Genomic DNA, 25429 nt, shown 5'->3' on the forward strand with positions numbered 1-25429 from the left:
ACCCTGTTGTTACTGCCATATATGGTCAATTGGAGGCGTTTCTGAATGCAAATGACGCTAACCGTGCACGAGCACGGCAGTTAAGAACAGGTGGGATTTATCATCACTGATGTGCGTACGACCGGTGTCCGCACATTTGATAAATTCAGATTTTTTTGTACTTGCACACATTCTAAATTTCATTCCTATGACAGAATTTAGAACCTTTTCTACGCACGGTTGATAAATGAGGCCCCAGGGGCCTCTGTACAAACAGTGCGGGGCACAAAAAGCGTGCGTACGCCACTTTCTATCACTCACGTCGGATGTTCAAAAAGTGATTTGAACGTGAAAAGTTGTAGTCTTTCACGCACAAATCAAGTCTGCCGTACGCACATTTCTGAGGTTTTGTCTGTTGGCGACACTCACTGGTGATGCAGGGAAGTCCAGAATATGAGGAAACATGATGTCAACAATAAGTTCACGACCACGTGAAGAACACCACAGTCCCCACATCACCAGATAAGTTACACACCAGTGGAACTGCAAAAATCTCACAATAAACCACAGTTTCTGAACATAAAACTAAAGGTAGGAGCACAACGATGGAACCTGTCAATCAAAACGGGAGCCTTGTCTCCATTAGAGGAACCTGCTGATGCAGGATCAGGAGGGAGTCTTCAGGGACCACGTAGACCTGCTGGTCCAGGATGAAGACTGGATCATCAGCTGGTTTAGATGACCAAGAGGATCCTTCTGGATCACTGCCCTGAACTGGACCAGCTGCTCCGGTTTGGACCAACATGATGCTTTCAGCTGGAGCTGCTACGGGTCGGACATCTCTCAATCGCCATGACGCACGTATGGGACGACTACTCGAGATAAAAGCCAGCATCTTAAAATATCCCAAAACTGTGTCTGAACAGACAAATGTTAAAACACAATTAGACTTAGACTAGGTCTCTCCTCCTGGTGATGGAGGCCGGGACCTAGACCGGTCTCTCCTCCTGGTGATGGAGGCCGGGACCTAGACCGGTCTCTCCTCCTGGTGATGGAGGCCGGGACTTAGACCGGTCTCTCCTCCTGGTGATGGAGGCCGGGACCTAGACCGGTCTCTCCTCCTGGTGATGGAGGCCGGGACCTAGACCGGTCTCTCCTCCCGGGACCTAGACCGGTCTCTCCTCCTGGTGATGGAGGCCGGGAACTAGACCGGTCTCTCCTCCCGGGACCTAGACCGGTCTCTCCTCCTGGTGATGGAGGCCGGGACCTAGACCGGTCTCTCCTCCTGGTGATGGAGGCCGGGACCTAGACCGGTCTCTCCTCCCGGGACTTAGACCGGTCTCTCCTCCTGGTGATGGAGGCCGGGACCTAGACCGGTCTCTCCTCCTGGTGATGGAGGCCGGGACCTAGACCGGTCTCTCCTCCCGGGACTTAGACCGGTCTCTCCTCCTGGTGATGGAGGCCGGGACCTGGACCGGTCTCTCCTCCTGGTGATGGAGGCCGGGACCTGGACCGGTCTCTCCTCCTGGTGATGGAGGCCGGGACCTGGACCGGTCTCTCCTCCTGGTGATGGAGGCCGGGACCTAGACCGGTCTCTCCTCCTGGTGATGGAGGCCGGGACCTAGACCGGTCTCTCCTCCAGGTGATGGAGGCCGGGACCTAGACCGGTCTCTCCTCCCGGGACCTAGACCGGTCTCTCCTCCTGGTGATGGAGGCCGGGACCTAGACCGGTCTCTCCTCCCGGGACCTAGACCGGTCTCTCCTCCTTCGGTTGCAACACTCAAGAGTTACAGTGACTTTGTTGTTTATTTCTCACGTTTGCACCTCGATAATCACGTTGGCACAACTTGTCTTTATTTCTGCAGCAGAGGAATCAGATCGTGATGCTTCATGTTTTAAATATAAGTTTATGTTGTTCACATTGTTATGCTTATGAGAGCGGTGATTGCGAACATCCACAATGCCAACTTTACACATGTACATTGGGCTTAATCCGTTAGTAGTCTATATCCGTGATTCCCAACCCCCTGGTACCGGTCCATAGAGCCGTTACTACCGGGCCGTGGAATGGCTTGTGTTCCGATCATAATTAGGGCTGCAACGATTCGTCGACGTTGTCGACAAAAAAGCGATAATCAAAATTGGCGGCAATTCTCACCAGACGTTTTTTTCCCCAATGGAGTGAGGCATCTTACTTCACTTCACCTCATACAATCTCTGCCGAGCCGCGCTGCCTTGAACTTTTGGGGGAAAAAGCAGCTGGCAAAGTGTTGCAGCGTCTGGCAATTGAAATAGGCTGTTATTTTCGTAAAATGAGTCGCCACCTGTTGGTGGATAAATATATGCACCTGAAACCATTGTAAAGTTAGTAAAACAATGATAGCCTGCATTTTAAAATGCATTGTTTTTTTCTAAAATGTTTATTAAAATTGACATAAATTGTCAACCGGTCTCTGAGCTTTTTGTTTATACTTCTGCTGGTCCTCGGCACAAAAAAGGTTGGGAACCCCTGGTCTATATCATACATGTGAAAATAAAGCAGAACGAGGAGCCGTTTTTGGTCCCAACTCAAATTCTGGTGTCGGTTCTTACAATACAAACGAGAAAAAAAACGCTGAATATTAACATTCACAAAGCCATAAGAACATAATAAACCCGCAACTCTTCAGGGAACGCAACACAAAGCAAAGAACTATGATATCCATGATGCAATCCGGTCAACACAACTACAGCGCATTAGAGCCCAGATATACTCGTCCATTCTCCTGCACCACCAACAGCAACGTCGCTCGCAAAGTAACATTGCTTTGGTTGCGATCTCGGCAAAGGAAACGGCGCCAGCGACACCAGCTGGTATCAGACCGGGACCAGCTGGTACCAGACCGGGATCAGCTGGTACCAGACCGGGACCAGCTGGTATCAGACCAGCCGGTATCAGACCGGGACCAGCTGGTATCAGACCAGCCGGTATCAGACCGGGACCAGCTGGTATCAGACCGGGACCAGCTGGTATCAGACCGGGACCAGCTGGTATCAGACCAGCTGGTATCAGACCGGGACCAGCTGGTATCAGACCAGCCGGTATCAGACCGGGACCAGCTGGTATCAGACCAGCTGGTCTGATACCAGCTGGTATCAGCCCAGCTGGTATCTGACCGGGACCAGCCGGTATCAGACCGGGACCAGCTGGTATCAGACCGGGACCAGCCGGTATCAGACCAGCTGGTATCAGACCGGGACCAGCTGGTATCAGACCTGGACCAGCTGGTATCAGACCGGGACCAGCTGGTATCAGACCGGGACCAGCTGGTATCAGACCGGGACCAGCTGGTATCAGACCGGGACCAGCCGGTATCAGACCAGCTGGTATCAGACCGGGACCAGCTGGTATCAGACCTGGACCAGCTGGTATCAGACCTGGACCAGCTGGTATCAGACCGGGACCAGCTGGTATCAGACCGGGACCAGCTGGTATCAGATCGGGACCAGCCGGTATCAGACCGGGACCAGCTGGTACCAGACCGGGATCAGCTGGTACCAGACCGGGACCAGCTGGTATCAGACCAGCCGGTATCAGACCGGGACCAGCTGGTATCAGATCGGGACCAGCCGGTATCAGACCGGGACCAGCTGGTATCAGACCAGCTAGTATCAGACCGGGACCAACCGGTATCAGACCGGGACCAGCTGGTATCAGACCAGCCGGTATCAGACCGGGACCAGCTGGTATCAGACCGGGACCAGCTGGTATCAGACCGGGACCAGCTGGTATCAGACCTGGACCAGCTGGTATCAGACCTGGACCAGCTGGTATCAGACCGGGACCAGCTGGTACCAGACCGGGACCAGCTGGTATCAGACCTGGACCAGCTGGTATCAGACCGGGACCAGCTGGTATCAGACCGGGACCAGCTGGTATCAGACCGGGACCAGCTGGTATCAGACCGGGACCAGCTGGTATCAGACCGGGACCAGCTGGTACCAGACCGGGATCAGCTGGTACCAGACCGGGACCAGCTGGTATCAGACCAGCCGGTATCAGACCAGCCGGTATCAGACCGGGACCAGCTGGTATCAGACCGGGACCAGCTGGTATCAGACCGGGACCAGCTGGTATCAGACCGGGACCAGCTGGTATCAGACCGGGACCAGCTGGTATCAGACCGGGACCAGCCGGTATCAGACCGGGACCAGCTGGTATCAGACCAGCCGGTATCAGACCAGCCGGTATCAGACCGGGACCAGCTGGTATCAGACCGGGACCAGCTGGTATCAGACCGGGACCAGCTGGTATCAGACCGGGACCAGCTGGTATCAGACCGGGACCAGCTGGTATCAGATCGGGACCAGCCGGTATCAGACCGGGACCAGCTGGTATCAGACCAGCCGGTATCAGACCGGGACCAGCTGGTATCAGACCGGGACCAGCTGGTATCAGATCGGGACCAGCCGGTATCAGACCGGGACCAGCCGGTATCAGACCAGCCGGTATCAGACCGGGACCAGCCGGTATCAGACCGGGACCAGCCGGTATCAGACCGGGACCAGCTGGTATCAGACCAGCCGGTATCAGACCGGGACCAGCTGGTATCAGACCAGCTGGTATCAGACCGGGACCAGCCAGAGCAACACCACCCTTAAGCTGTATTCAGACCACGGGCTGCCATCACTTCTTTTCTCCACTCGCTCTTCTTTTCTTCCCTAACCCCTAAAAAAGAAGGTGGAGATTTTAGGGCACTTGAGATCTAGGGCACTTGGCCACTTTCTCTCTGCATATGGCCTGCTCTCTCTCTCCTACCTCTGCTCGCCGTTTGCCCACAACAAGTCAGGGCTTGTCCGCTCTCTGCGCTGCCTTTGCTGGATTTCAGGAGAAGCAGCAGACGGACTGAAACAGTTAGACAGTTAGGGCCAATCCCAATACACCCCCTACTTTCTACCACTAGCCCTCCCTCACTACCACTACCCCTAAAAAAGAAGGGCCAGATTTTAGGGCACTTGAAATCTTCCCAGGGGCTTGTCCCAATACTCCCACTACCCCTACTTTCAGCACCACCCCTAAAATCAGGAAGCTGAGAGCCAAAAGCTGTTTTAATTTCCGCTTTAGCGCTGTTAATATGCCACTTTACTAAGTTTCAATATTTTTTCAGGCGTAAAAGTAACCGTTAAGATCCCCAACCTGGGCTCAGTTCATCCAAATAACACCTGTTAAGAAATTTGATCTGATGTTTTCAGCGATGATAAGAGCCACCGGCTCGGAGCTGCAGCAGCAGCTCACGTACAGATGTGATCGCCAGGTCAACCTGCACCGTCGTCCCGGGGAGAAACCTGCAGCTCTCAAAATATTGATTTTATTCACTAAAAAATAAGAAATGTCCGCCATGTTTTTTTTATTCAGTCCACAAATGACGACGATCAGCATTCTGGGAAATTTTTCTGGCCCTAGATCAACTAGTGTGCATCAGAAAACCCTCGATCCGTAAGGAGAGATTCATAGCCACTACACTAATTTTCTCCACTACCCCTAGGTGAAAAGAGGAATTGGGACACCACTACCCTCACGGGAACGTGCAAAATTTAGGGGTAGGGCTGAAAACTAGGGGTAGTGGGAGTATTGGGACAGGGCCTTAATCATATAGTTTAATTGGTTTTCTCATTTTGTGTCTGCGTCCATGACCACAAGTAAGGGTGCATCCCAACACTCCCCCTCGCCCTCGTTTTGATCCCTCCCCCTAAATTTTGCGCATTCCCGTGAAGGTAGTGGTGTCCCAATTCCTCTTTTCACCTAGGGGGAGTGGGCATAACGAGGGCTAGGGGCTGAAAATAGCCCCTTCAAATCGAGGGATGTGACATGCTGACTTCGCGAGCGAGGGGGTATAAAAATTTCCCAGAATGCTTTTCGTCGTCATTTGCGGACTGAATAAAAAAAAAACCATGGCGGACATTTCTTAGTGAATAAATCAATATTTTGAGTTAGTTTCTGCATAAAAATGCGTTTTGATTACATTTCTAGCGACAAATATATATTTTACTTTCATAATATTCACTCAGTCAATGTACATGATCCCTTTTTTGTCCGTTGTTCGCGAAAATCGCGCCGGAGTAAAGGCTGTTAGGTTACGCCGTAGGCTACGTAGGTTACGCCGTAGGCTACGTAAGCTACGCCGTAGGCTACGTAACCTACGCCGTAGACTACGTGACCTACGCCGTAGGCTACGTAACCAACGCCGTAGGCTACGTAACCTACGCCGTAGGCTACGTAACCTACGCCGTAGGCTCTGCGTCAATTTGACTCGCCGACCGAGGGCAAACAGGCAGACATTTTTTTCTGGGAAATAGAGAGAAATAATCCTGTGACTCGTCAGATTTGTTTTGGATGTTTCTGATATAATAGTTTTCAGAAACCACAAAGCTGTTATCTGGGTAATTTACACACTTTCAGATAAAGCTGAAGTGAAGATAGCGGAGCTGTTTTATGGTTCCGCGTTAAATCGACGCAGAGCCTACGGCGTAGGTTACGCGGCGACGCGTGCCGTACGCCGTACCCTACGCCGTACCCTACGCCGTACCCTACGCCGTACCCTACGCCGTAGGCTCTGCATCGATTTAACGCGGAACCATAAATCAGCTCTCGAGCCGGCAGGCAGCTTTGATTACGAAACTTTCTGAGCAAATTTCTTAACAGGCGTTATTTGGATAAACTGAGCCCAGGTTGTGGATCTTAAAGGTTACTTTTACGCCTGAAAAAATATTAAAACTTAATAAAGTGGCATATTAACAGCGCTACAGCTGAAATTAAAACAGCTTTTGGCTCTCAGATTCCTGATCAGGGTAGGGATGAAAACGAGGGGTAGGGGGAGAATTGGGACAGGCACCTGGGCCAAGTGCCCTAGATTTCAAGTGCCCTAAAATCTCCCCCTTCTTTTTTAGGGGGTAGGGAAGAAAAGAAGGGCGAGTGAAGAAAAAAAGGGCGAGTGAAGAAAAGTAGGGGGAGAATTGAGATTGGGCCTAAGGCTGCGTCCCAATACTCCCCCTCGCCCTTGTTTTCTTCACTAACCCTAACTTTTGCGCGTTCCCGTGAAGGTAGTGGTGTCCCAATTCCTCTTTTCACCAAGGGGGAGTGGGCATAACGAGGGCTAGGGGCTGAGAATAGCCCCTTCAAATCGAAGGATTTCAGATGCTCACTTGGCGAGCGAGGGGGTATGAAAATTTCCCAGAATGCTTTTGCCGCAGGCTCAGTGTCGATTTGACTCGCCGACCGAAGGCAAACAGGCAGACTCGTCTCAGAGAAATAGAGAGAAATAATCCTGTGACTCGTCAGATTTGTTTTGGATGTTTCTGATATAATAGTCTTCAGAAACCACAAAGTAATCCAGCTGTTATCTGGGTAATTTACACACTTTCAGATAAAGTTGCCGAAGATCACGCCAGAATAAAGGGATTTATGGTTCCGCGTTACACCAACGCAGAGCCTACGGCGTAAGGTCTGCGTCGATGTACGCGGCGACGCGCGCCGTACGCCGTACCCTACGCCGTAGGTGGTATGGGTGGTATTAGAGTACCACCTATGGGATGTTCAGCGCAACTGCACTTTATGTCATGCACCTGCTTTGCACTGGCGTCTCGTTGATTGTACTGTGATCTGAGCCGACGCAGTAAACTGTCACAGATTAACAAACTACGAGTGTGCAGTTTCATCTTTGATACACCATACACTCAAACATGGTGTCAGAAGTGGGCGTGCTTCGGTGTTAACGGCTGCGTGAAGCCGGCAAGTGAGTTTAGTCAGCGTGTTTGACTGAGAATGTCTGATACACCGGAGCAGCACCAGGAAATAGCCATGGCCGCGAACATACCACCGCCAGCTCCGATGAAACTCAGTGGTAATCTGAGTGCGAATTGGGACATTTTCCGAGCTGAATATGAGGATTATGCTTTAGCAACGGGGCTGGTGAGTAAGCCCAAAGAGGTCCAGGCTGCGACATTGAGGAGTATTATGGGAGCAGAGTGTCGGCATGTTTACAAACACAACCTGATGCTGACTGACGCGCAGCGGGCGGATGCGTCCGTCATCCTGAACTCGCTGGAGCAGTACTTTACACCGGCAAAGAATGTGATCTATGAACGCTACATATTCGGCTGCTGTAAACAAGAGGAAGGTGAGGCAATAGACTGTTTTGTGACTCGACTCAGAGAGAAAGCTGCTACCTGTGATTACGGTGCCTTAAGAGATGAGTTGATCAGAGACAAAATAGTGATCGGCATTTCTAATGAGAGCACACGCAGACGGCTGCTGAGGGAGAAGGATTTGACGCTCTCCAGCGCTATTGAAGCATGTCGAGCAGCTGAGCTGAGCGATTTGCAGCTGAGATCTATGGAGCAGGAGAGGTCTCACATGGACAGTGTCAACGCCATAGGAAAACCTCCGTTTAAAAGACAATCCAGCACTGCAGAGAGAATGAGCGCCCAGCCCAGATCACAGGCTCAGAGTTTCTCCACATGTAAGTACTGTGGCACATCACATGGGTGGGGAAAGGAACACTGCCCGGCGTATGGCAAAAATTGTAATGCGTGTGGCATAGCTAATCACTTCGCCAGAGTTTGCAACAAAACCAAGAGAAAGGAAGGAAAACTACACATAGCTGAGGAACTGAACTTTGACAAAGAAAGCACAGTGATGGAAACAAACGATGTGTATGCTGCAGAGAGTATTGGAGCTGTGAGGACAAGAGGCAAAAAATGGTTTGTCAATCTTCGGCTAAATGGAACATTACAGAAATGCCAGATTGATTCGGGAGCCACGTGCAACGTCATGAGTCTCAGAGATAAAAAGAGACTGGCTCCAAGAGAAAAGCTGAAGCAGAGCAACACCACCCTTAAGCTGTATTCAGACCACGGGCTGCCATCACTTCTTTTCTCCACTCGCTCTTCTTTTCTTCCCTAACCCCTAAAAAAGAAGGGGGAGATTTTAGGGCACTTGAGATCTAGGGCACTTGGCCCAGGTGCCTGTCCCATTTCTCCTACTCCCCCTCGTTTTCATCCCTAACCTGATCAGGAAGCAGAGAGAGATGTTTTAATATTTTTTCAGGTATAAAGGTAACCTTAAGATCCGCAATCGGGGCTCAGTTTATCCAAATAACGCCTGTTAAGAAATTTGACCCGATGTTTTCAGAGATGAGAAGAGCCGCCGCCCCCGGGGAGCAGCCTCAGCTCACAGCCCGAGAAGAGACGTATCCGCCGGGTCAAGCTGCTCCGTCAGCCCCGGGAGAGAAACTCTCTCCAGGGACGCAGCTCTGTTGAGAATTACGCTGGCTGAAATAAATCATTTAGGAAGATGTTGGTTTAATAGATGAAATCTAACAGTTGTAGCTACGCCTGTTAAGAAATTTGCTCCGAAATTTAGAGATTTCTGTCTGCCGGCTCCGGAGTTTAGGTCCGCGTTAAATCGACGCAGAGCCTACGGCGTAGGGTACGTAACCTACGCCGTAGGCTCTGCGTTGGTGTAACGCGGAACCATAAATCCCTTTATTCTGGCGTGATCTTCCGCAACTTTATCTGAAAGTGTGTAAATTACCCAGATAACAGCTGGATTACTTTGTGGTTTCTGAAGACTATTATATCAGAAACATCCAAAACAAATCTGACGAGTCACAGGATTATTTCTCTCTATTTCTCTGAGACGAGTCTGCCTGTTTGCCTTCGGTCGGTGAGTCAAATCGACACAGAGCCTGCGGCAAAAGCATTCTGGGAAATTTTCATACCCCCTCGCTCGCCAAGTCAGCATCTGCAAACCCTCGATCCGTAGGGGCTATTCTGAGCCCCTAGCCCTCGTTATGCCCCCTCCCCCTAGGTGAAAAGAGGAATTGGGACACCACTACCTTCACGGGAACGCGCAAAAGTTAGGGTTAGGGAAGAAAAGGAGGGCGAGGGGGAGTATTGGGACGCAGCCTTCGTGATTATTTCCTTTATATGTCCCTTTTATTTTCCCTTTAATCATTATTCCTGTCATAAATTATTGTAAGCAATTATTTGAACTATTAAAATTGTGTAACGGTAGAGATAGTCTACTAAGTACTATAATTGGGGATGGGAATTGATAAGATTTTTCCGATTCCTTTATCGATTCTCTTATCGATTCTCATTTGGAAAAAAGGAGAACAAACAGGTCGATTAGCATCAACTTTGTTTTATATCTTGAACAAAAAAATACAAGTGAAGTCTTAAGTGTGCCAGGGGGTCCCCACAAAATTATTTGTAATATAAAATATGTATTTAATATAAAATAATAATAATAAAATAAATATTCGTCTGTAGAAATTAACTAAATACAACAAATGATTCTGTGGCAATCACACAAGAATGTCCAGTAACATGTTCAACACCACAAACTTAGTCACTGCTGGTGACATTCATCTATTCTGGCCTGATACTCTTCCCTGCCTTGATGAAAGGAGAAGCTAGCGGTGACTGCTCTTTAACTTCTACCATAGATGAGCTGATGCACTGCAGCTGTCCACTCGATCGGCGCAGCTCTTCTGGCAACAGCTGTGCCGACTCCCCGCTCCCAGCGCGACCGGGTTGCAGAGGAAAGCACAAGCCGGCCGAGCCCTAACAGCAGGGGTGTCCAAAGTTGGTCCTCGAGGGCCGGTGTCCTGCATGTTTTAGATGTGTCCCTTTTTTTTATCAAACCGTGATACAAGGAGCTTGGTCATTACCAGAACTATCCAGACTTTGATGACGAGGTGGTGACGATGATTAATTAGAATCAGGTGTGTTGATGCAGGGAAACAACTAAAACATGCAGGACACCGGCCCTCAAGAACTGACTTTGGACACCCCTGCCTAACAGTTTCCTCCCTTTGTTGAAATGTCCACATTGCAAGTATTGTCTCTGTTGTCATCCTTTTTGGTAAAATGTAACCAAACTTTCGAGCGTTTATGAATAAATCAACATTATATATAATGTTGATTTCCTTTATTCTTTCATTTAGAACCACACACACACACACAGAGTGAAGTTGCCTGTGCATCTGTTCTATTCCATAAAGATGCAATAAACCGTTTAAAGGTTATTCATGCCTCCTGTGTTCTGACTAGACACCCCATATCGTTGACAACTTTTCCTGAACTACCAAGAGCTTCATTACAACTGCACTGCCCCTCTCACCCCCCCATAATTCTGTGTCAGAGTGGAAATTTCTGCTCTGATGCTTAAGCGTTAAATAAACAGGTTCTGAGTCTGAAAGCAGTATAAAACGATATAATGTCACTTTGTTTGGTGCAGTCACAGTTATACAACTTCTCATTCAGAGAGGCTTTAGGATCTGTTTATGGTGATGTCATAGACCCCAATGAGGTACACCACACAGGATTTTATCTCCTGGTTGCAACTAGAATGCTTACCAAACTTTTTAAATACTCTGTAAACATTCACTGTATCGTTAGGTAAATAAGGCTTTGCGGATTTTAGTGATGTAGTAAATAAATAAACAGAAAACTGTTGATAATTTAATTAAACAATCAAAAATGCAAATGTAATGCTTCTTCTTATGTAAGAAACAGCCACATTCTTTATAGTACAAAACTATGAAATAAGAAACCTTGGTGTATGAGATAGTTAGTTAGTTTATCTGAGTTTGGAAAGATATGCAAAAATAATGACTAGTGTTAGTTAAGCCTTAAATTACACACCTGCCTGAGAAGCGATTGGCCAAAGCCCTGTGCAGGCTCCGTGCAGTCTGAAGACGTGTATTTGTGTTTATACGAGAACTTCACTAAGTTCACCAGGACTACAGTACAAGCCTAAACTTGCCCTCCCTGTGAAAAAGTGTCCTGGTACTTGCTGGCACTCACTGGAGAAATGATTACCGTGACAGAGCTGCGCTTCTTCCCAGGTCTGCTCTACGTGTGTGTGCCTGTGATTGTGTTTGCATTTGCAGACCCCAATCCTTCCCATTCCACAATGTGTTATCTGATAAGGTGATTTGCCTTAACTTTCTGTCTCTGTCACGCACACATCCAAGCAAGCTAAATTAAAGGGCAGTTATATCTAACTGCATTTTTGCACGCTCATGTTTGAGCATCCTGATGGATACAGCTCACTGAGTCCCATTTAAAATGTAGATAAGGACTTGTCCTGGGGGGTCCAATCACATGTGGACAGTAAAGGCATGCATGCAACCAGGACAGAAAGTATTTGGAGACACAATGAGATGATGGTTATGCTTGAATTATTTATGTAAACACAAAAAGTCCTAGAGTCCATTGAAGGACCGCCAACATACAGATGGAAGGACTCATTCACAGAACGAAGCCGTCATGAAATTATTCAAGTAGAGAAACAACAACTGGGAACCTTAACAACCGTTAACAATATACGATCCGTCTTAAGCCTGATGTTGTCTAGGTTTATTCTAGCCACTTGTGTTTTTATTGACAAAAGGAGTCTGATGCCATTGCCTTTGCACAGACTTAATGTGAAGCTATGACCCAATAATAATATTATTAGCATGACAGAATTATCTAGTCACCAATTTTACACAAAACATGTTTATGGACTGTAGGAGAAAGCCGGAGTACCTGGAGGACTCCAACCCAAGCAAACGCCACATAGAGACCTACTGTCAAAGAGTCTTACCAGGATCCTGTTGATGTGAGCCAAGGGTGGCATGTGCGTTCAGGTCACCGTGTGATTCAGCTGTACAGGCATGACTATATATATATATATATATATACATACATACTTACACATATACACACACTATATATATATATATATATATATATATATATATATATATATATATATATATATATATATACATATATATATATATATATACATATATATTATATATATTAGGGCTGCACAATTCTGGACAAAATGAGAATCACGATTTTTTTGCTTAGAATTGAGATCACGATTCTCTCACGATTTTTTTCCAATATAAAATTTATTGCACTTATTACTTTAACTTTGCAACAGCTGAACAAAAATATAATAACAATAAACATATCTTGTCTTCTTTACACAAACCTTTGAATAATTTAAACAATAATAACAATTTTGAACAATATTTGTTCCTCCCTGAGTTGAACACCCTTTCAGAAAGGGGACTTGTAACAGATCCTGTAGTTCTGAGGCAACAAATGATTCCTCTGGCTGGGATGAACCCCCCATTTCCTTTTGCTGCTATTAAGAAGCTGCAGATACAAAAGGTAAACGTTACAAAAAATATGATGGTGCCTGATAAAGGACTGGCATCAACTTTGTAACAGCTGACATTGAACATAAAAACAATAAACATCTCTCTTGTCTTTAAATAATTTAAACAATAATAACAATTTAACAATATTTGTTCCTCCCTGAGTTGAACACCCTTTCAGAAAGGGGACTTGTAACAGATCCTGTAGTTCTGAGGCAACAAATTATTCCTCTGGCTGCTTTTTGCTGTAACAGCTGACATTAAACATAAAAACAATAAACATCTCTCTTGTCCTTAAATAATTTTAACAATAACAATTTTAACAATATTTATGTGCAATATGTGTCAGGTGATGAGAAAGGTAGATGTTTCTCCAAATGTAATCCACAATCATTAAAAAAATATAACAAACATGACAACATGATAGTTGACCATGACAGGACTACAACAACCTAGAACATAGGCCTAGTCCTTTTTTTATGCAGCCATCTTTAAAAAAAAAAAAAAATTTTTTTTTTTTTTTTTTTTTTTTTTTTTAAATCGTCGTCATTTGGAAATGAGATCGCGTTCAAGCATGAATCGAGATCGCGATTTTTTAACGATTAATCGTGCAGCCCTAATATATATATATATATATATATCAGAGTCTTATATGGAGTCACCTGCAGATGCTGCAGTACTCCAGAAAGTGTTTCTCTGGAAAGTGTTAGACTGGTCTCTCCTCCTGGTGATGGAGGCCGGGACCTAGACCAGTCGTTCCTCCCGATGATGGAGGCCGGGACCTAGACCTCGACAATAAGTTCACAATCACAGTCTACGCCAGGGTACTGGAGAGGAGAATACGGCCGATAGTTGAACCTCGGATTCAGTAGGAACAATGCGGTTTTCGTCCCGGTCGTAGAACACTGGACCAGCTCTATGCCCTCCGCAGGGTGCTTGAGGGTTCGTGAGAATGTGCCCAACCAGTGCACATGTGTTTTGACTGGCTTGCTGATTGGGTAACGTATTGCGTCACGCATCGCGTCACTTCCTGGTGTTGCGGTCTGTTGCCGTTGCACGACATTTGCAGGCTGATGTTTCCAGACATTTTGTCTAAACTTAGATTGTTTTCTGGTCAAATAATACTATATCTGGTAAATTTCTGTCTTTATTTCAACACTCTACATACACACACTACATTTTCTGTCTGGTAGCCTCTGTTAGCATCTTAGCATGGCCTCCTCTTCTCCCACCGTTTCACCTCCTTGCTGCTCAGTGTATGAAATGTTTAGCTATTCCTCTGCCTCCTTTAGCGAAGACGGTAAGTGCTTGAAGTGTAGTTTATTTGCTGGACTGGAGGCGAGGCTCACTCAGTTAGAGGTCCGGTTCCGCCAACTTGACCATAGTCCGATAGACTCGTCAGTTAGCCAGGCTAAGTTAGCGGCAGACCGGCCTGTAGCAGCTGCTGTTAGCCGTTCCCCTGCAGCTCCCGAGCAGCCGGCCAGGCAGGGCCGGTGGGTGACGGTTCGGAGGAAGCGTAGTCCTAAAGGGCGCACGGAACACCACCACCCGGTTCATGTCTCTAACCGATTTTCCCCACTCAGCGACACACCCGTTGAGAAGCCGACCCTGGTGATTGGCGACTCCATAGTCAGGCATGTGAGGCCGACTCCAGCGACCATAGTTAGGTGCATCCCGGGGGCCAGAGCGGGCGACATTGAAGCAAATTTGAAGCTGCTGGCAAAGAGTAATCGTAAATTTGGTAAAGTTATCATACATGTCGGAGCTAATGACTCCCGTCTTCGCCAGTCGGAAGTCACTAAAGTTAATATTGTGTTGGTGTGTAACTATACGAAAACCATGTCAGACTCCGTAGGTTTGTCTGGTCCCCTCCCCAATCTGACCAGCGATGACATGTTTAGTCGCATGCTCTCGCTCCGCCGCTGGCTGTCGCGGTGGTGTTCAGAAAACGACGTCGCCTTTATTGACAATTGGGAGACGTTTTGGGGAAAGCCCGGTCTGATTAGAAGAGACGGCATTCATCCCACCCGGGTTGGTGCTGCTCTTGTCTCTAGTAATTTGGCCAGTTTTATTAGATACTCCCCCTGACAATGCAGGGTCCAGGCCAGGATGCAGAGCTGCAGTTTTACACACTTCTCTGCTGCTTCCCGACAACCAACGGCTGCCAATAAAACTATCGTATTTTCGCGACCATAAGGCGCAACTTTTTTTTTTTTTTTTTTTTTTAAATGTGCCGGGCGCCTTAAGAAACGGTGCGCCGTGTCTATTACCTGAATTACGGTAATGTAAGGCCGGCCACCATGTGAATGGTAAAAAGAGAAGGGGGCGGGTGAAGCCCCCGTGAGCTGCGACGTGAATGAGACCATCCACTGAGCTGTTTAATGCGAAACAGATGATGAAAACTTTTAAGGATTTGCTTGATGTGTAAAGTGAAACAAAATACAATCAAACTAAGTTTTGCTCCCGCTCTATTTAAATAAGCACACTTGTTCAGCAGCGCGCGTGTGTTTTGCATGTCGGGAACCGAGGATGCACCTGCCGTGGGTTTGCGGGTCCAATCGCCGGTTCCCCGGGGCAGATCCGGCTGAAATGCCGGTGCTCTTTCCCCGGGAGCCAGTCCATGTGGGCTCCTCCGGTCCCGGCCGGTCGGAACCGTCCACATTCCCCGGTTAAAGCCGCGGTGATGGGCGCTGCTGCAGCCCGACTTCCTGGTTCCCAAAGCGGTCCGATGACCTGGTTCCTGCCCGCTTTGCGAGAAGGGATTTCTGGGGTACGTCTCAGGTCGGATCAGCTTCACCCTCCGAGATTTGCAGCCAAATCTGTCGGTTACAAACCCGGTACCGGACCCCGACATGCGCGTGTGTGTTTTTCGCGGCGCAACACACACACATTCCCATTTATGTGGTGCTTGCCTGGCGCAGCTGATGGACAGAAACTATGGTGATTTTTAAAAGAAAAACTTTGCATAAGACGATTCCAGCCGGAGTCATTATAAGGACGAATGAAAAGGGGGGGCTGGATGAAGGGATGATGATGATCAAGAAGCTGAGACAGGTCTGGAAATTCGGACTGGCGCAGCTGAATTAACGAGCGGAGCTCCTGCCGGATACAAACCCCGGTACCGGCTCCCCGACAGCGCGTGTGTGTGAGCGGGACCAGCGCGGGGGGCGGAGGAGGACCAGCGCGGGGGGGCGGACCAGGACCCGGGACCCGGTCCAGCGCGGGGGAGCAGACGGGGAGCGGACCCGGTCCAGCGCGGGGGGGCGGAGCGGGACCCGGGACCGCCGCGGTCGGGATCCGCAGCACAACGGGGTATGAAAAGTTTATTTACTCTTGTGCTTGCCTGCCACACTGATGGACAGAAACTGCCGGCTATGGTGTTTTTTAAAAGAAAAGCGTTGCCTAAACAGACTTTTCCAGCCAGAGTGAAATGAAAAGGGCTGGTGGCTGAGACAGGTTTATGTGCAGCGCCCCGGTGGTTTTTTTTTAAATTCTTTAATGCAGAAACAGAATATGAACCTTTGAAGGGTTTGATTGATGTGAAAAGTGAAATAAAATATCAAACTAAGTTTTGCTTCCGCTCTATTTTTAGCGCGTGTGTTTTGCAACGCCTGTGTGTGCAGCTCCGTCTCCGTAGACGGCGCCTTTTGGGTCGGTGCGCCGTATGTGTGTTTTAAAACCAAAAATGACACACAAAACTGAGGGTGCGCCTTTCCACACAGTGCGCCATATGGTCGTGAAAATACGGTAATTGGCGACTCTAAAACTATAGGATTACATGATATTGGCGACTCTAACCAGGTGCCTAGCAAAATAGAAGTGGTTGCAGTTCCCCGCCCTCCAAAAGTTCACCAGGTGCAGCGTTATAGAGGCATTAACCAAAATAACCTTGTAAAAATTAAAACCAATGCACATTTGGGACCAATAAGAGACCAAAAAATTAGATGCAGACTACTAAATATACGATCGTTAAGCTCCAAGTCTCTGTTAGTAAACTATATAATTACAGAGAGCAGGAGTGATATTTTCTGTTTAACAGAAACATGGTTACAGGAGGAAGAGTATGTTAGTTTGAATGAATCAACTCCGCCCGGCTATTTTAATCATCACATTCCTAGAACCACGGGCCGAGGCGGAGGAGTCGCAGCAATTTATAACTCCAGTCCCCAAACAAAAACTGAACTTAAGTGCAATTATAATACATTTGAAAGCCTCACGCTTAGTCTGAAACTTCCGAGCTGGAAATCAGAGAAGCCAGTTGTGTTAGTGGTAGTGTACCGGCCCCCTGCTGGTGCTTATCTAGAGTTTCTGTCTGAATTTTCAGATTTCCTATCTGGATTATTGATCAGTACAGATAAATTCATCATAGTGGGTGACTTTAATATTCATATGGATGTTGAAAGCGCTAATCTTAAATTAGCTTTCAATTCTCTTCTAGAATCAATGGGTATCTCACAAAAAGTGGACAAACCGACGCACTGTTTTAACCATACTCTCGATCTCGTTCTTACCTACGGTGATGAAACTGATGATCTGTTGGTGTCACCTGTAAACTCCCTTTTATCCGACCATTATTTAATAACGTTTGAATTTAATATTGTCGATGTTGAAATGCAAAACAGGAGGTATTATTTTAGCAGATGTTTGTCTGATGAAGATATTGTTAAATTTAGGGAGGCCATTGCTCATCTCACGACAGTGGAAAATAGTGATTAAGTCGAGGCCAGTGACCTGGGTTCTACCTCTGATGTTGATTTTCTTGTTAGTAACACTGCTGATTTCTTGCATTCAGCTTTAGATGAAGTTGCTCCCTTGAAAAGGAGGGTTTCTAGCCACAGGAGCTTAACTCCCTGGTATAATTCAGATATCCGCATGTTGAAACAAAACGTGCGTAAAAAGAAGTGGTACTCTTGTAAGTCTGTAGACTCCTAACGTGGGCGTTTCTTCAGCTTTAGCGACTTCCAGACTTTAGGCTCTGACTTGTCTCTAGACTGTTTTAATCTTATAGACCTCAGTGAGCTGACCTCACTCGTCAATAGAGCTAAGTCAACCACATGTATGTTAGACCAGGGGTTCTTAACCTTTCTGACCTTGGGGCCCAATTTTTTCAGTACAGAGTGGCCCGGGGCCCATTAAATATTAACACTTTATAGCAGGGGTATTCAACTAAAACTTTAAGAGGTCCATTTAGAGAAAATTTACTCAAGGGAAGGTCCAGAACATCATAATATATATATATATATATATATATATATATATATATATATATATATATATATATATATATATATATATGTATGTATGTATGTATGTATGTATATATTCAAGTAGCCTCATAGTTGTATATACATCTGCATCTGACTGGTATATTAAAAAAAGTACATATTTGCCACTTAACATGTGTAACTTGAATTACACACATTTTTTTCTCTTAAAAATAAAATACATTTTATTTTATTTTTCAAATGCTATCTTATTTTATTTCTCTACCAGCAGTTTGAATTTCCCCTTTTCTTTTTAATTGTCTCAACACATTTTTATAATAAATTAATATAAACATTGGTGAGCCTGGAACCATATTTAGTTTTACAAAGCTTTACTTACTTAGTTTGATTGTACTTTATTTAAGATATTACATTAATATTACATTAATCAGTTGTCAGAGGACTCAGCGCGTCAGGTTTCATCCGAGCCTGATCAGCTGAGACGGGCACAGCCCGCAGCTCTCGGGATGCGGAGCACCTGAGTCTTTCCGATGCTTTTGAGAAAGCCCGAACAGCCCAGTCCAGCAGAAACGTCAGCCCACGCATCTACATGTACAATCCTTCAGCAGTAACGACGGAGCCCGCAAGCCCGAGCGGCACCGACCTCCCCGGCCGCGGGGACGCGTCGGGATCATGGATGTATTATATAACGGTCGGGATAAATGATCAGACCGCGCTCGCTCGCTCTGGGCGCAGACCCAAGTAATCGATCCCTGATACTGGCGGATCTAAACCTACTCTGTGCAAAATGAAGGATTTACTCTGTAAATACACACCATTTCTCTTACTATTACACGTACAGCTAGCTGAGTGTCTTCTCCTCATTTGGTCGGGAGTTGCTATGCAGTCCCGCGGCCCCCGCGGCCCAAACGTACAAAACAGATTTATTTTTTGGGGCCCACTAGATGGCGCTCGCGGCCCAAGTGTGGGCCGCGGCCCTATGGTTAAGAATCACTGTGTTAGACCCCATCCCGACTCCACTATTCAAAAATGTTTTTTCTCTTATTGGTGCGACAATACTGGACCAAATCAACCTATCCCTAAATTTAGGATATGTACCACAGGTTTTCAAAGTTGCAGTAATTAAACCTTTACTTAAAAAACCTTCTCTTGACCCAGACACCTTAGCTAATTATAGACCAATTTCCAACCTTCCATTTGTATCTAAAATTCTGTAAAAGCCAGTTTCAAGCCAGTTATGTGACTATTTGTATAGAAATTATCTGTTTGAAGTCTTTCAGTCAGGGTTCAGAATGCATTATAGCACAGAGACAGCACTGGTTCGAGTCACGAATAAGGGATTGGTGTCCATACTGGTTCTACTGGAACCCCCCCCCCCAGGTCATCCCTCCTAAAGGGGAGCTTTTCCTTGCCACTGTTTGGCTTAAGGTTTTTCTCCCACTTTTTACCTGCCATTGTTTATGTAATAATTGCTCAGGGGTTTATGTTCTGGGTCTCTGGAAAGCGTCTAGAGACAACTTTTGTTGTATTAGACGCTATACAAATAAAATTGAATTGAATTGAATTGAATTGAATTTGTGGATCTGGAGAAGGCATTTGACCGTGTCCCTCAGGCCATTCGAGCTGTTCGAGCTGTTCGGTCTCTGTATGATCGGAGCAGGAGTCTGGTCCACATTGTAAGTAAGTCAGACTTGTTCCCAGTGCATGTTGGACTTCGGCAGGGCTGCCCTTTGTCACCGGTTCTGTTCATAATTTTTATGGACATGATTTCTAAGCGTAGCCAGGGGCCGGAGGGGATCCGGTTTGGGAACCACAGGATTTTATCTCTGCTTTTGGCAGATGATGTTGTCCTGTTAGCTTCGTCAAGCCGGGACCTTCAGCATGTGCTGGGGCTGGGGTACAATGCGGCAGGGATAAGAATCAGCACCTCCAAAACCGAGGCCATGGTTCTTCCCCGGGAAAGGGTGGCGTGCCCTCTCCGGGTGGGTGGAGAAGTCCTGCCTCAGGTGGAGGAGTTCAAGTATCTCGGGGTCTTGTTCACGAGTGAGGGAACGATGGAGCATGAGATTGACAGACGGATCGGTGCAGCGTCCGCAGTTATGCGGTCGATGTACCGGACCGTCGTGGTGAAGAAGGAGCTGAGTCGAAAGGCGAAGCTCTCGATTTACCGGTCAATCTACGCACCTACCCTCACCTATGGTCATGAACTTTGGGTAGTGACCGAAAGGACAAGATCGCGGATACAAGCGGCCGAGATGAGTTTCCTCCGCAGGGCGGCTGGACGCTCCCTTAGAGATGAGTTTCCTCTGCAGGGTGGCTGGACGCTCCCTTAGAGATGAGTTTCCTCCGCAGGGTGGCTGGACGCTCCCTTAGAGATGAGTTTCCTCCGCAGGGTGGCTGGACGCTCCCTTAGAGATAGGGTGAGGAGTTCGGTCACCCGGGAGGAGCTCGGAGTCGAGCTGCTGCTCCTTCACATTGAGAGGAGTCAGCTGAGGTGGATTGGGCATCTGTACCAGATCCTCCTGGACGCCTCCCTAGGGATGTGTTCCAGGCATGTCCCTCCTCCCTAGGGAGGTGTTCCAGGCATGTCCCTCCTCCCTAGGGAGGTGTTCCAGGCATGTCCCTCCTCCCTAGGGAGGTGTACCAGGCATGTCCCTCCTCCCTAGGGAGGTGTACCAGGCATGTCCCTCCTCCCTAGGGAGGTGTACCAGGCATGTCCCTCCTCCCTAGGGAGGTGTACCAAGCATGTCCCTCCTCCCTAGGGAGGTGTTCCAGGCATGTCCCTCCTCCCTAGGGAGGTGTACAAGGCATGTCCCTCCGGGAGGAGACCCCGGGGAAGACCCAGGACATACTGGAGAGACTAGAGAGTCTCTCGGCTGGCCTGGGAGCATCTCCTCTCGGAATAGCTGGAGGAGGAGCCGGAGGAAGAGCTGGAGGAAGAGCCGGAGGAAAAGCCGGAGGAAGAGCCGGAGGAAGAGCCGGAGGAAGAGCCGGAGGAAGAGCCGGAGGAAGAGCCGGAGGAAGAGCCAGAGGAAGAGCCAGAGGAAGTGTCTGGGGTGAGGGAAGTCTGAGCATCTTTGTTAAGACTGCTGCCCCCACGACCCGGTAATGGATAAATGGTAGAAAATGGATGGATGGATGAATCCATCATCACTGTGGCATTCATAAGCTGTACAGAATGTAGGAGCTCGTCTGCTATATAAAAACCGACATGATCATATCACTTTTGTTCTGGCCTGCTAACACTGGCTCCTGTCTGTTTCAGGATCCAGTTCAAACTTCTCTTACCTGTATTTATTAGGGCTGTCAGCGTTAACGCGTTAATCGCGATTAGATTAATGCAATCCATAATGCGTTATTTTTTTTTAATCGCATTTTAATCGCAAACCTTTTTGTCCCTTCTACTCACCCGTAGTCGACTCTTCTGTAATGATCCAGAAGAGGGCGGTAATGCACCGGAAAAAACTGGATGCCAACCGCCAATAAACCTCAAGAAGAAGAAGACTGCTCTGTAGCGCCATGTTTGCTGTTTCCTAAAGTAAACTTCCACCACCACCAACTACAAAGAGACGCCAAACTGAACCACTACCCGTGGATAGAAACAGAAAACGTGTGTTCGCCGAGAAGTGGCTGCATGATGTAACGCGGCGACGCGCACCGTACGTTCGCGCTCCCGCGTATCCTACCCCGTAAGCTCTGCGTTGGTGCAACGCGGAACCATAAATCAGCCAGTGTCCGTCACTGCGTGCAGCAGTTACCTGCAAGACGCTGCTCTGATTATGGCTCAAAGTTTATGAAAACCCCAAATAAAAAATAAATTAGAGAATATTTTATGAAATCAATAAACAATTCCATCATCAAAATTATAACAAATAAAGGTTCAACATATCTTGCTTTGAATGTAATAAGACTAGGTAATATATTAGTTTCACCTTTTAAGTTGAATTATTGAAATAGATGAACTTTTACACCATATTCTAGTTGAATTATTGAAATAAATTAACTTTTACACCATATTCTAGTTGAATTATTGAAATAAATTAACTTTTACACCATATTCTAGTTGAATTATTGAAATAGATTAACTTTTACACCATATTCTAGTTGAATTATTGAAATAAATTAACTTTGTAAAGGACCATATTGAGCCATTCATCTTTATAAGTGAATAAATATCGTTTTGCCTATAACTTATTCCTGCATCCCTCTTTTATCGATCCGGCGAGACGGGTCACCGCGTTTTTGGAGGCCCAAGTCACATATCCAGGGGCTCCTCTGAGCACCAGACCAAAATAATTATGTGCAGCCCTGTCTATATGGCACTTTGTTTAATTTGAAAAACTGTATTTGAAGTAGACAGTGTTTTAAGTTGGTCTACATGGCACTTTTTTGAAAGAAAATACAAAAGGTCAAAAAGGAAATTCTTTCTTTGTGTTCATTTGATTCCCAATTAAGACACAATGGTAAGAAATGATTTACATTATGGGCTTAAAACTGCCTTGAAATGCGAAATAACAGAATTTTAAACATGCAATTCAAAATGCGATTAATCGCGATTAACTTTTGAAATTCTGCGATTAATCGCGATTAAAAAAAATAATCGTTTGACAGCCCTAGTATTTATATATCTCACATGCTCCACCCTTTTTGTGTGAACTGGTAAAGCCTCATACTCCAGCGAGAGCTCAGAGGTCTACTAACCAGCTGCTCCTGGATGTTCCCAGATCAAGATTAAAAAGCTGAATAGACAGGTATTTTGGTAGCCCTAACACTCTGGAACAGTTCACCTTTTGGTTTTAGGAATCCTAGCACGCCTGATCATTTTAAAGTCCTCCTGAAAACTTCGGATTTTCATTGGCTCTTAATCCCATTTGAGCAGATGGTCAGGGTTTGTATCATACAAACACTGTTTTACTTTATGTTGTTGTTTGTTTCATCCTTTATAACATCAGATGTATTGTTCTTAGTTAATATTTGTTGTTGAAATTGTTTGTTTTATCTGTCCAATTCGTTTTATCCATTTAAAGGGGACCTATTATGAAAAACGGGTTTTCTCTTGCTTTAACATATATAAAGTGGTCTCCCCTCAGCCTGCCAACTCATAGAAGGAGGAAAGAAACCAGATTCTGCAGTGTCTGTACAGCCGCCCGGATGAGTCGTCCAGTGTCATGTGACTTCTACGAGCCGTTCAGATTCGGTGCATTTTCTTAACGTAACCAAAATGCAAACCACGCCCACAACTATAAAACTGCGTCGATTTAACGCAGAACCATAATTCAGGCTTAACTCCGCCGGCCGGAGCTTCTTATTATATTCTTACCCTATTAACCACATTTTTTTCCTTTTCTCTTTTGCCATATGTTCGCTCACGATGAGGGATGAGTTTCAAATTAGAATTGTGATGAACTATATTGTAAATTGGAATGCTTCAAATATAATACAGTGGAATATCATTTGGATTGAATACTTAACTTAGTAAACATATACATATACATATACATACAGGACTGTCTCAGAAAATTAGAATATTGTGATAAAGTTCTTTATTTTCTGTAATGCAATTAAAAAAACAAAAATGTCATACATTCTGGATTCATTACAAATCAACTGAAATATTGCAAGCCTTTTATTATTTTAATATTGCTGATTATGGCTTACAGTTTAAGATTAAGATTCCCAGAGTTTTCTTAAGCTGTAAGCCAAGATCAGCAATATTAAAATAATAAAAGGCTTGCAATATTTCAGTTGATTTGTAATAAATCCAGAATGTATGACATTTTCGCATTACAAAAAATAAAGGACTTTATTACAATATTCTAATTTTCTGAGACAGTCCTCTATACACGCAGCTGTTTCGCACTCATCACTTCACCAGGTGTACCAATTAAAGTGATGAGGGGGTATAGAGTATAGAGGAACATTTTTGGCAGTCGATTTGTGGGCAACTAAAGCACATGATTGCTAATTAAAAGGCATATCGATTTTTATATGAATATCACAAGTGTGCTATATCACACGGGCCAGGAAGGCGCTGTAAAAATTGAGGAGGGCGAAGAAGTTACAGAGGTGGAGCATGGTCAGATGGAGGAAAGGTGAGAGAGGAACAACTTGGTTTACAAAATATGTAATATATATTATTTACAGTCTGTGTGATAATTCCATCAGCTAAAAAAATGTGGTTGTTTTTTTCTATTTATTTATTTAGTTATTCTTTTTTTTAAACTGGAACTGGTTTTACTTTTAATGCTCTAAAATAAACAGAAAGCCTTCAGTATGTAAACATACTGTATTTAGATATTGCCACTAAATATGAGTGACTTTTTTTTTTAATTGTTCAAATTTCATGAAATGTCCCAAATAACATAATGGGTGTAAAGATCACATTTCCACATTTACTGACAAACTATTGCTCAAACTAAATCTTACTAGGTTTTTCCTAAGTTGATCATGTTTACACAGAGCAAAAAATGATAATTTCTCCCAAAAATACGTTAAAAAAAACCTCAAAACTGGAATTACTAATATGACATCTTTTATTTTATTATTATTTATTTATTATTTATTTTTTTACTAATAATACTATCTCTTAGTTTTTTTCTTAGCTATATGGTATACCTTATTTGTTACCTACTTTGAGAAACAAACGCTTTAAAATGCTTTGTATTGCCTTTAGTAGAAAACAGGAAACTTGATTCATTTTTTATTTAAAACAGACTAAATAAGTGCTTTCAGTTGCAGCCCCACACTTAGTTGTATAACCTGTCAACCCATAGCCTCAAGTAATTCAATATTACAGCCCACATACCTTCAAAATCTGATAAAATCCCAGCGAGGTGGTCTTGCGCTGGAAGGTCCGACATCCTGTCCTGCTTCCAGAGCCTTCAGGGGAGAAAAGAGAACTCTGCAAAGCTTGGAAGTGTTTGCCTTTCATACAAGTAACTTGTCCGAGGTTAAGAGCGGTGTCCGGTGAGTGCGGCCCCTGAGTGCGGCCCCTGAGTGCGGCTCAGTGCTCGGTCCCTGCTC

At 45.8% G+C, this 25429-nt stretch overlaps 1 protein-coding gene across 1 annotated transcript in view; it reads right to left on the minus strand.

Moving 5' to 3' along the window:
- septin12 (septin 12) overlaps positions 1 to 25429 on the minus strand; it is a 114141-nt gene extending 88712 nt beyond the window's left edge. Inside the window, exon 1 of the mRNA XM_061711871.1 lies at positions 25212 to 25429. Within this exon, the coding sequence (XP_061567855.1) occupies positions 25212 to 25266 (55 nt within the window). The 5' untranslated portion in view covers positions 25267 to 25429. The remainder of the gene's footprint in view (positions 1 to 25211) is intronic.

This window comes from Cololabis saira, chromosome 21 (genome assembly GCF_033807715.1).
Source record: "Cololabis saira isolate AMF1-May2022 chromosome 21, fColSai1.1, whole genome shotgun sequence".
Taxonomy (NCBI): Eukaryota; Metazoa; Chordata; class Actinopteri; order Beloniformes; family Belonidae; genus Cololabis; species Cololabis saira.